A 12,641-nucleotide genomic window follows, 5' to 3' on the forward strand; every position below is an offset into this window, starting at 1 on the left:
AGTTTAATCTGGCATTTCTCTCCAAGGGTTGAAGAAGACCAAGGTCTTCAAATGACAAATTGCTAACAGCATTTACAAGATTTCGCAGAAGTAACTGTTCCAGTGGCATCGTCAAAGTAATCTGTCTATCAATCATTATCTTCATAACTCATTTGTAGGGCTACATTCTTTGCTCATGAAACTTATGCTATTGAAAATAATGGCAAAACTCTCATTAACTTCGGTGAAACAAGATTTAGCCTCAGTACTGCATAGACCAGTACAGTTGCACCAGATACACAGTAGAATAATTATACTCTGTTTCATTTTAATACAAATATGTGCCCTTTAAAATGAAGAACTTGTGCAAGCTCCCATTAGGGTCTCATTTGGGACCTGATGCCATGAAAATAATTTCCTGAAAATGCTAATTTTATGCTTCTTCGTCCTCTCCCCTCTCTCCATGTCACAGTGCCCAGGCTTTGCAAACCATGTTTCAGTTAATGACTCCTAAGCAAATGTACGAGCACTTCAAGGGGTATGAATATGTTTCACATATCAACTGGAACGAGGATAAGGCAGCAGCAATTCTGGAAGCCTGGCAGAGGATGTATGTTGAGGTAAAATTGAAAATAACCTAGATATCATACTATAAAGTCCTGCTGAGATCAGCTGCCTTCTGTCATGGCTTTTTACAGTATTTCTTCAAGGAGGATGCTTAAACCAGAACTGAGTCATTGCTTCCCAGTTTTTAAGCTGATATTTATTTTCCCCCCAGTTAAGAAGCTGCTTGGTTATTCACAAATGAGAAGCCATGAAGGTTTTGCTCTTTGCTGTCTGGGACTTTTTTGCTTTCCTCAGGCTGAGAAGGAACCAAAGAGCTAGCTGGAATTTAAAAGCTTTTGATTGGTGTGGTTATTGTAAAAGTGTCTGGAAAACATTAGCCAGCCATGGGCTGCTCTCCCAGCAGCAGCCCGGGTGGGGAGGCTGTGTGACAGTGCCTGGCCTCTGTGTCCCAAACTCTGACCTCTGCTGAGCTGCTTCTGACCTCTGCAAATGGCCAGGCAGGGGGCAAAGAGGAGCACCCCGAAGAGATCACTGGCCTTGGGTTAAAGGCAAAACTTGTACTGCAGCAAATCCATCGTGGAGTTATGGAAAGAGTATTCAAGTTAAATGTTTAGAATCGGCCAGGAATGCAGTGGCCTTTCCTGAAGGATGCAAATTTTTGTCTGATAATCAGTAGCTTGCAAGGAATAATTACCAAACACACTGGTGGAGCATAATCTCCGTGTAGGGTGTGAGCTTTTGCAGAAACATCAAGGCAAAAGTAGTTGATTTTAGATGTGTGCTATAGAAGATGGTAATGGATTTTTTCTTTAGTCACACCAAGTTTTATTTTTCTTGTCATAGGTTGTTCATCAAAGTGTTGCACAAAACTCTACTCAGAAGGTGCTTTCCTTTACTACAACCACCCTGGATGACATCCTAAAGTCATTTTCTGATGTCAGTGTTATCAGAGTAGCTAGTGGCTACTTACTAATGGTAATAAAAGTTATTTATTAATTTCTTTTCTCTGGTAGTAAAGCAGGGCTTAAATATCTGCTTTATTGTTTTTTGTCAGTAGCACAGAACATTTTAAGCATATTTAAAATAAAAACTAAAGTTTGTAAACTTTTGACTCAGGCTTGTAACCTGTTCCTCCGTGTAACATCTGATCTATCTATTCTGTTGAAAAATATTTGTAAGGATGCGTATTTTGGGTGGGGAGAGATAGCTGTTAGAGAAGGATCCAGTCTAATATTTTGCTTTTTTTCCCCCAACTCCTCCTCCCCACCCCCTTTGCTTTAGCTTGCCTACGCCTGTTTAACAATGCTGCGGTGGGACTGTGCCAAGTCTCAGGGTGCCGTGGGGCTGGCAGGAGTCTTGTTGGTTGCACTCTCGGTGGCTGCAGGATTGGGCCTGTGCTCATTGATTGGAATTTCCTTTAATGCTGCCACAACTCAGGTATTTAGGAGACACAAGTCTGCTGTTAAATTACAAGTACTCTGTTAATAAATGAACACAACTGAATCTTTGAGGGGAAAAAAGCTGCAAAAGTATTTCGGTTCTAGGCTTTTACTTGTGCTTTTGCCCGATCTCATAGCTGATGCTGTGAGAAATTAAGTGATCATGCTGCCAAATGATATTAAAGAAAAATGCAGATATCATGTAGTTTGTATAATTACTGGTTTCTGGGCTATTTGATTTTTCTGTGTCCCAATACGAGTGGAGGCATCCAGTTGTAAGAAGCTGCAGGTTTTGTCTTTACATCTGAATATATCAGGATGTTCAAACTCTGAAAATATTTTTAACATAACTTGGATTATTATCAGATGGTCTTTGTCTACTCAAAACTTGAATTACTTTTGGTGAGATTTAGTACCTGTAAATGGTACACTACAAGTTCCTCACAGTATTCCAGAATAAAAGTTAATAGCTGTATTGCATCCTTTTGATTTTCATTTTATCCTTGGATTTGTGTACAGTGTAATGTAAAAGTTGCTTTAATTAGCCATTTAATGGCTAGCTACATGGCAGATCATAAAACAGCCTTCTTGGTTTTTGTTTGTTTCTCCCCCAAGGTTTTGCCTTTTCTTGCTCTTGGAGTTGGTGTAGATGATGTTTTCCTTCTGGCACATGCATTTAGCGAAACAGGGCAGAATAAGAGAATTCCATTTGAGGTAATGACAAAATGGGGATTTGGGGGAAGATGACACAAAAGGCTTCATAAAGGAAAAGATAACTGCATCCAGAATTGATCAGTAGTGATTAAGAAAAAAACAACATTTTTTTCTCACTAGCTTTTTCTAGGGTCTGGAAATTCTTATTTCTGTCAAAATAGGAAATGATGGCAATGTGTGGGATCCTAGAATGTTTTGGAATTTTCACATTCTTTTTTTCTTTCCTTTTTTTTAATAGTGCCTTAGATTTATTTTGTCTTGAAAATTTGATTTATAGCTGCCATATATAAAGGCTGTAATCCAAACTCTGCCCAAAATTTCAGTGGAAGTCAGTGTAAATTTAGGAACAAACTCAAATATGAGTCTGACAATTAAACCATAACGCTTTTAATGGAAGAACACAAAAATGTTGAGGTGGAAATAAAGAGGAGGAGGACAGCTCAGAAAACAAACCTTTTTATTCGTATGAACTGTTAGCTTTACTTACTTATTATGGCCTTAAGTTTTAGTTACTTTGTATATTTCTTTCTGTTCTTTTCTGATGTTTATAATTGACCATGACATTTCAAAGCTTAACATATTAACATTATGAAATCTAAGATGTCGTCACTTTTATGATCCTTTCCTTTTATTAACCTTTTTACCCTCAGTCCTGAGTTTCATATCGAAAATACAAACCATTTAAAAGCAATGCATATTTGCCCATTCTGTTTTCTACGAGCAATGTCTTCCATGTGCTCTTTCCAGCTGGTTTGGCATGCAGTCACTACAACCTCACTCTACTATAACCTCCGTATGCTTCAGAATAGCCTGTTGGGTTGTGAAGGGGTCGTGTTTATCTTGACTTCTCTGCAGTTTTTGTGTGTGTGGTCCCTGGGTTTTCAGTTGGTTTTTTTTGTTCTATTACATACCTATTCAAGATGCGTAGCTATGTTATGCCTCTATGCTGTTAAAAAATGCTTATCTTGTCTGAAAAATTAAAACATCAAGTGACTCCACTGGTAGAAAATGCATCCTGCTTAATTACAGATGTGTTTGATAAAATGTCAGTACCCACGTAGTTTTGTGTTGCGAAGCCAGAATTGGCTTTGATAACATTTTCTACCCATAAAAAACAGGAGCAGTGCATGTGTTGTCTGCTTTTCTGCTTGTCTCCTGAACAGTGTACTTCGTATATTGTTTATTCTCACATACTGTCAGATGTGCACTTCTATTCAGAATTTCACTGTAAGAATTTTTCACTGTTACTGTGTTTTATCTGTAGGATGACAGGACATTGTTTACAGCACATCACCTTGTTCACTTGACTTTTAAGATACATCATTTGTTTTGCAGGACAGAACAGGTGAATGTTTGAAGCGAACGGGAGCAAGCGTAGCTCTTACATCTATCAGCAATGTTACTGCTTTCTTTATGGCTGCCTTAATCCCTATTCCTGCTTTACGAGCATTTTCACTCCAAGTAAGTTCATATGCCATTTTGTTAGCTTGTATGCACGGTCCCATCGTGGAAGGCCAGTAATGATACCTGTTAGTGGTAGTGTTAAAGTCTTTGTTCAGTTTGCTGAACCAGAGTGTGATTACTGTTTATCATAGATCTGGGTGATGAGAACTGCTGCTGTGCCACTGATTCTGCTCCTCCCATTTCTCATGCCTTGGAGGCTCTTGCACCCTGTTAGCAGGTGGAAGAGTATCCTGCCCCATCACAGCTGGGTTGAGTGCAAAACCCAAGATGTATGCAACTAAGCAGAAACAAGTCTCCAGAAAGATCTGCATCTTGAGTCAAGAGGAGTAGACTGTGCTGTAGTGTGTATTCCTAAGTAGGAATTTCCTAAGTAGGAATTTAATGCTTTCATTCACGTTTGTCCAATTTGCTGCTCTTAAAAACTGTAACCAAAGTGCAATGACAGCAGCAAACATGCATTTGCCATATTAATTATTGCAGCAGTTAGTACTGCCTTGCTCGCAATGTAATTGCAGCAAACTTGGAGAAAACGTCAAGAATTTTACGTTCCAACTGCTTTGAGAGAAAATGTGAATTTTACGTGCTGAACCATGTATTGCATTCTCTCCCTTTCACTCTTTGTCTTCTTGTATTTGTTTGTGATAATATAGCTTCAGGATTATGAAATGTAAGGATGCTGGAGAAAGCTTTCTTATAAAAGCAAGGGCTCTTCGCAGAAAGCTTTCAGAATTTCTCCCCACACTGCTTTAATACACAAGCAATTTATAGCACTGTGTGACCTTAGTACAAAGCAGGCAAATTATACCTTTTCAGTAGTTATTTTTCTTCTGCTGTAGCCTGGTTCACCAATCATTTTTCATTCTCCTTGAGCCCTTGGCTACCCAGGGGAAGCAAGGGCTGCATTTTTTCTTAATGCGTGTGGCAATTATTGCTGTTTTCAGAGATTTAAGTATGCCTGCATTAAGCTGTAAAATGGTAAACTGTGATTACAGTTACGTTACCAATGAGCATTAATAATCTGTTTACCATTTCAGTTTCAATAGCAATTTGGTAGTGAATAATAAAGAAAGTAAAGGCCTTATTGGCTTTCTGCATTGTCTAGGAAATATCTGTGGCAACTAAGACCAGATCCTTAGTCCTGAATGGTTAGCAGCATTTAGCTCTGTTGATTTGCCAAAACGTAGATGTCTCTTCTTCCAGGTGATGTGATAGTGAATTATTTTATGGCAAAGATCTGTGTCAATGTTTGAAATACTTTTTTGAAGCGTAACACTTCTTCTGTTGGAAGAAGTCATTTATGTCTCCTAAATCTGTGGCCCAATTTCAAATATTCAACATTTACCTTAAGCAGCTAATAGGATACTGGAGATCTCCACAGGAGTCGGAGGAGAAGGCTTGCTTTGTAGTAGTAGTACCTGTGCTTTACAGAAGTTATTTCAGTCTAAATGCATCTCATAAGAAGTATGCAACAGGGATGGTCCGTTTTGTCCTAATCACACTGTGAAGCTGTTGAGTGGCAGCCACCAAAATGAATTCTTATCTGATGAAATTTTGCTCAGCCTTTCTCTGTTCTCACTCTCCACATCAGAACATGACAGGTTACCTTTGGAACATATGTGGAGACAACAGCTGTAATTGTTACTGTAATCTGAGTACAAGTTAAATATACCTTTCCTAAAGTCTTTGCTTTTTGCCTGCTGCCACACTGCAGGCTGAGTGACTGAAAGTTCAGAAAATGAAGTCTGCATAGCAAAACGACAAATCAAGTTTCCAGTGTAATTTCAACATATTAATGTATGAACATGTTGATATTATTCAGAATAAAAACATCATGATCAAAGTCCTTTTTAAGGCAGTGATTAATATGGTATCTATGTGTAGGAACATTTGGGTGTCTAGAAATTAAAGTTTGAGTTGCTCAATCTTTTCTCATGTGCATCTGTAATTTGTCTTTGCTTGCACATAGGAACACCTTGCATGTATATAAGAGATGGGAAAATGTGCAAAAAAAGGGCAGCTGGAGACCTGTAATGAGGATTTATTGGTGCTAGAGCAATGTATATAACTGATATGTTAGGAACCACTAAAATAATATCCTTCGTTGTTAAAAAAGAACATCTATTACTTGCTTTGCCTAGTTTCACCAAGTAAAATCAAAATCAGGTGATACATTAATCACAACATTCAGAATCATGGCAGATTTTGGTGGGTGGTCTGTATTTATATATGGTTTTCTTTATTTACAGTCTTCTTCCTCTCCCTCTTACTCAGGCTTGTTTAAACAAGAAGTCCTTGCAGTCTTTGACAGCTTCCTAGCAAGACTTAGAAAGCAATGAAACACTGCATTTACTTTCCACAGACTTCTTGTCTAGATAGTGAATTTTTAACAGATGGGCTTAAAAAAGGGATTGCTCTTGACCTTGTTTTGCTCTTCATTCACTTTTCTTTCGACATTGCAAGATAATTGTCAAAGTTTCCGTAACTTTTGAGGCCCACTACCTGTAAGATAACCCAGCTACTGAGGAAGAATAAATGGTTTCCTGCAACTGCAAGCCCAACTTTTAGTTAGAAACTCACATTTTGCATATCAACACTTTCTTTTTTTCTCAGCTTCTCTTCTGTTCTGCCAGCTAAAGCAGTTCATTGATACCTCTGCGTTGTTCATTTACTTCATGGAACTCAAACACTGCAAGCCTGATGCTGTCTTAGGAGTTTGCTAGGGTTAGCTCTCGCCGAGTTTTAAAAAAAGGAAAGCAGTCATTTTGAAAGTGAGATTTTAAAAATCAATTCCATTATGCAGACAGGAACTGTTTTAGCTTTTTCACTGCTTTAATTTTCTTCATATGTCGATATTGTTAGCCCATTATTTAAGCAGTTCTAGGGCTTTGGGATGCTGAACATGTCCCAGACACTCAGTCACAAGAATCACCTCTAAGAATGCTCAGGACTTTGAAGGAGTAGGTCCTGGGTTTTCAGATGTGTTTAATTTCTTAAAGTTGTGGTAGAGGGGAGGTTATCAAAGAAATCCACTGAAAGTTTTTGAAGTTTGCAGTAGAAATGTCTTAAACATTGCCCTTTGTTTTGAGTATAAATGAGGGAAGGCAAGGCAGCTGAACTCTTTCCTCAGACTATTCAGACACCATTATGGAATAAATTCTGCCAAGAAAAGAGAAGGTACAGCTTCACAAAAATTCATCTACTTCTTCTTGCTTACACCAGAAACTTCCTCCCCTAACAGCAGAGGAGTGGTGTGGATTCACTAATGAGCAGGGGTGGAACTTTTCCCAATCAGTCATAGCAGGAACTTTTTCCCTCACCATAAGAATGACAGGTTTTTTTTCCTAAATGTAAACGTGCATTACCAGGTGATGGTGGCAGATTTGTGGAGAGGAAGAACCTAAGTTTTAAAGCTCATTCAGTTATCTTACTCTGCTGGAATGGTTTGTCCCCCTCCTTTTACCCACATCATTTACCTTTCCCTGCTCCTGACATGAGAATTTAACTAGGAAATTTAAAGCCTAAGGGAAGAGTAGGGGGCAAGGGGGGGGACCCAAGTCTGCACGCCGTCAGGAGGGAGTTGCAGATAGGAGCAGTAGGGTGGAAGTTTCCCTGACAGACCACCTCGTCTGTTCATCACCTCTGGCTATACAGCACACCCGTTCTCCTTGGGTGGGCTGCCAGGAATGGCACATAGCAGCACATACCTTTAGTGGGGCCCCAGCCTACCAGCCTGGCTCGCGTCTCCCTTGCTGCCTCCAGCACAGACTGCCATTCTTCTGTCTCTGTTAACAGTTGCAGCAGCAATAATATTTTTAGGCTGTGCATTATGAAAAGATGCAAAAAGCAGAGCATGGTTCTCAGAAAGTGACCAACATTTTTTTTCTGATTAATGGAATTTTTTTACTACTCTCTGATCTCATTTCACTGAATGCTTTCATTCTACACCCTTCAGTAGGCCTCATTTTACCCCTTCTAGGACTAATCTTACCTTTGTTGTTTTCTCAAGGAAAAGGTCTGAGGCCTTTTCCTCCCCCATGTGGCCATTCGTCTCTGAAGGAGTGATAGAAGGTGCCCTGTCCCCAAAAATCCTAAGCATGCTCTCAGCTCAGGTGCTGCTAACAGATTGCCTGTATCTGGAAGCTCTGCTACCACAGATTTTTGTTGGTGCTTTTCCAGTCAATGTAGTTGTTACGGATTGTGGGTATTGCCGTGATTGCATTTCTCATACATTCCCATTCCCAGCCACCAGATGTCTAAACGGTATTCAGAAGGGAAGCAGTGGCTGATGCATCAGGACGGAGTTTGAGTCACACCTCAACAATTCTTCCTCCCCTCTACTTATCAAGTCACAGGGTGTTTTTTGATAGTACATCAAATTAGAATTTATACAAGAACAATCTTTTTTGTATTTGTGAAAACTGAGAACTGTTACATCCTTGAAATTCTGGGGAAGTAGGTGAGGGAGAGCACTAGGAGTCTACTTAAGTACAAATCAGAGCAGAGATGATTGCTTTAAAATATTTTACTCGCAGGGTTCGTACATCAACTCTGGGATGGCACAACAGAAGATCTAGTTGTTCTAAAAAGAGATGACATGTTCATTAACAGGTTTATTAGCAGAGTTGCTATGTGTTGTTGGATTAGTTTTGATGCTTCTTAAAAAAATGAAGTGTGAATATAACTAACTTTAATGACATCTCTACCGTACACTTAAGTATTAGTTTTCGGGTTTAGCAGCATTTGAGAATCAAGGATGTAGGGGTCTACAAAGGGAACTGATAAGGCATGAAAAATTTGCAATTTACAGACCAGGAACAGAGGACTTAGGTTAGTGTTTCAGCCACAGTGGGAGGAGTAAAAATTGAGCCAGGCCTCAGCTGTTTTTATCAAATCTCAATAAATCTTAGCTGATCCTTGATAGAAGATCTTGGTTGGATACAACTAATCATTCATGTTATATGGGTCATTCAACCTTCTCTGGTTTAGCAGCAATAAAAAAAGCAGTTGTATGAACTAGATCCGACAAACACCTTGCTTGCAACAGCAGCCATTTGTTTTTCTGACAGATTCAATTAATTCTAGAGAGGATCAAAAGGAAATCACTTAATTTTAAAGTCTTGGCTCTGACCTTACATACCTTTCCGTGTGGATATTTATAAATCCTGAAATAGTTATTGGATCTTTTCCCTCCAAGATGGATAAATACTAATTTGGCTGTAAGTACTAGGTAAATTCTGTTTCAGTAGTTAAGTCTACAGACAACCAGCAGGATCAAAATGTTACTTCAAGCAGGCTGGAGACAACAAAAGAGAAACATAAATAAAACCCACTTTTGTATACTATATATTTATGATTGAAATGACTGGAAAATATTTACATAACTAGTTGATCCTGTCATTCTCAGAAAAGTAAAAACAATATCTAGTTCTTTTATTATATGTTGACAGCTTCAAAACACTAAAAATCATTCAATGTGTTAGGTCTTTGATTTTCACAGATAAAGAGACACAAAAATAAAAATCGAATTATTCAGACAATTTATATTATTTATTTTCCATGTAAGTCAAGAATTTTTAAAACATGGATTTTGGATATCACATCTTTTGAGGTACCAGTTTTGAGGCCTGATTTTTCAGCATGAAAAGCAACCATTTGTTTATTTTGTAAAAATGAGGGCCTAGTTATAGGTCACAAGCTTTACTTTTGTAGCCCAACTTTTGTTCTTTTTTATGACTGTTTTAACCCAAGCGGTTGTTATTTCAGAAGTTAAAGGTGGAGGCACTTAATAGTTTATATGATTTCCTTAAGGTGAAACTGAGCTACTATTGAGATGGCTACTGCTTATCTAATGGGTAAAATATAAGGATTTCAAGGGGTTTTTTTTACCTATTAATGGCTCAACCATTTTTTCCCAGTTTCTCTCCTACTCTTGTAACTATCTTCCAGTCCCATCTGTGCCCAGGCTTTCCCTTTGTGATGACTAGCGCTCCTAACAATTCTGCATCACAAATAAATGCTATTAATAATAATGATAGATGCTGGACCACATATGTTTATGGAGATTCTCTGGGAATCTCTGTGTGGGAAAGGGTTTGAAGTACGGTTTGAAAAGGGGTGGGCGGGGAGGTTGGTTTTTTCATTACGTAGTGTTCATTAGAAATTAAACCAAGTATTCTTGTTCCAGTTTAAGACTCATTTTGGTAGATTGGCTCATTAATCAAGTTCTGTTAAACACAAGCATATTAATACATAGATTTATTAGGTGGTATTGGGTTGATTTTGGTTCTCTTTTAAAAATAGTCCCTGATAAACCCAAATTGTTGCTCTTTTCGGCTAGACTTTTAAGTACATCAAGTGCATAATATTTTACTAAATAGAGCAATCTCATTAAAATTTACTTCAAACATTCTTTAATTTCTGATTTAATGATGTGCTTTAATGTTCCTGTGATGCCTAAATTACTTCAGATCCCTGAAACATGAGAACTTCAGCTCTAGTTCCAGGTCTGCTTTTGCTTCTTTCTTTTTTTACTGTGAGACTGTAAATATGGCACAATCTCATGCAAAAATATGATCTGTTGACTGTGGTTTTCCACTTAAAAAATCATCAACATATCTCAAGGCACAGACGTATTAGAATAATATGAAGTGTATTATTAAAACAAATTCATGAACTATGGTAGGCTTACCATAATGAAGTGGGAACATAAAAGTGTATCTCCCAGTTTCCTCAGGGAAAAGCTTGAAAGCATCTGTCAGGTTGACATGATAAACGGGTGAATGGATGAGAATTGAAAGGAAGTGTAAAGCTGATGCCCTACATGAAGCTTAGTAATGACATCACTTCTCCTATGATTGATCTCTAGGCAGCAGTTGTGGTGGTATTCAACTTTGCTATGGTTCTGCTGATTTTTCCTGCTATCTTGAGCATGGACCTTTATCGTCGGGAAGACAGGAGACTGGATATATTCTGCTGTTTTACAAGGTGAGAATGCATGACTGATGTATGAGGTGTGTCCTTTTTGTGGTCACCAATGAATGCTACCATTCCTTGTCAGGAGTGGGAGTTCTTCATTGCAGCGGCATCAGTATGTTATTGTTACGATTTCATTGGTAGTGACTGACTTATGTTTGCTACCTTGTTTTTTACCTGACTGCAGGGAAAAGTTATACAGACAGACACAGATAGACATGTTTTATATATCTCTCTCTCTCTCTTACACACATGCACACACGCTCTTCCCTTCATTACTGTGTATGTTCATTTTGACTGTGGGAGGGCACGTTTTTGAAAGCAAATAAGAGAGTCATGCTTTAGGAATATCTTCAAGCATTTTTAGAATGTTCTGAGGTACTGCAAGGTGTCCAGTGCTAGTATTGGGTATATTGGAAGACTGTACATAACTCAGGGTACTGAGAAGCCTTACTTACAGTTAGTCATTATGTGCTATTTTTTATGCTTTTTGTGCCTTTAACCTTAAATACATAAAGTATAAGCTGTAAAATTACTTCCCCTTAGCAGAGTTTTTCATAGCACTAGAAGGAACGCAAGATGATCAGTACTGCTACAGGATAATGCTTGATAGCTTGTTATGGCTGCAGTAGTAATTTAGAATGGTAATACTGTCATTCTAAAGAGTGTATACACAGACTCTTACCTGATACAGGGCCAGCTCTGAGGGAAGAGTGGGGCTAGGAGGAGTCTGCTGTCATCAGTGGAGCCATTGCTTAGAATGTAAGCATGTTTTCTACCTTGGTTTTTGCTTTTGCGTGCAATGAAGAGGATCAGCTACATTTCTATACATGTACTCTTACTACCATAACCGGGATGTAGAGAATCCACCTTGTGTCATCTTAGCCTTTCACACCCACCTAGGAGCTGACATATTTTGACATTTTAATAGCAAAGAGAGAGAGCACTTTCCTAAATTTGTTTTTGAGAGAGTGGTTAGAACAGGGAGTTGAACCCAAGGCAGGACTCCTACTTTCTATTTCTGATTCAGTCATGATGGTCTAATGTGCTTTAATTTTGGAGGCCTGATTCTCAGAATTACAGGGGAATCGGACCTTCCATTTATTCCCTCGTCTAAAGTTGCACGAAATGTGTATCAGAAGGCGGGCCCATTTACATATGAGGAAATGCAGTTAATGAGATCTTGCTTTGTTTAGGTAGGCAACGTTCTGAATTCCTCATGGTTGGGTAGGATTTGTCCACTTGGTGAAAAATCTCAGATACTGTTCTCTATCATCAGTTTATCATTTCTCATTTACAGGAAGAGGTTTGTCTCTGATAATTTTGGATTTTTTTTATATGAACTGGGTATCTTGTAGGTTCTTGAGTAGACTAAAATAAAAGAAATGCTTCAATTACTTCTGTAATTTTGTCTCTTCATGTTGCCCATCTTCCTGGGAATTAATCCTTGCATATGTTTACTTAATTTTTAAAACATTCAGTCAGTGTATGGCAAGTGGTTCCCAC

The 12,641-nt window shown here is 38.4% G+C and overlaps 1 protein-coding gene across 3 annotated transcripts in view; it reads left to right on the forward strand.

Annotated features, from left to right (window-relative positions):
- Window positions 1–12,641, forward strand: part of PTCH1 (patched 1) — a 75,181-nt gene that overhangs the window by 34,693 nt on the left and 27,847 nt on the right. For all 3 annotated transcript variants that reach the window (XM_075078203.1, XM_075078201.1, XM_075078202.1), the window contains exons 8-13: window positions 452–599; window positions 1,390–1,521; window positions 1,828–1,983; window positions 2,601–2,699; window positions 4,035–4,160; window positions 11,029–11,147. In XM_075078203.1, the coding sequence (XP_074934304.1) occupies window positions 452–599; window positions 1,390–1,521; window positions 1,828–1,983; window positions 2,601–2,699; window positions 4,035–4,160; window positions 11,029–11,147 (780 nt within the window). The remainder of the gene's footprint in view (window positions 1–451; window positions 600–1,389; window positions 1,522–1,827; window positions 1,984–2,600; window positions 2,700–4,034; window positions 4,161–11,028; window positions 11,148–12,641) is intronic.

The sequence above is a fragment of the Phalacrocorax aristotelis genome, chromosome Z, assembly GCF_949628215.1.
Source record: "Phalacrocorax aristotelis chromosome Z, bGulAri2.1, whole genome shotgun sequence".
NCBI classification, from domain to species: Eukaryota; Metazoa; Chordata; class Aves; order Suliformes; family Phalacrocoracidae; genus Phalacrocorax; species Phalacrocorax aristotelis.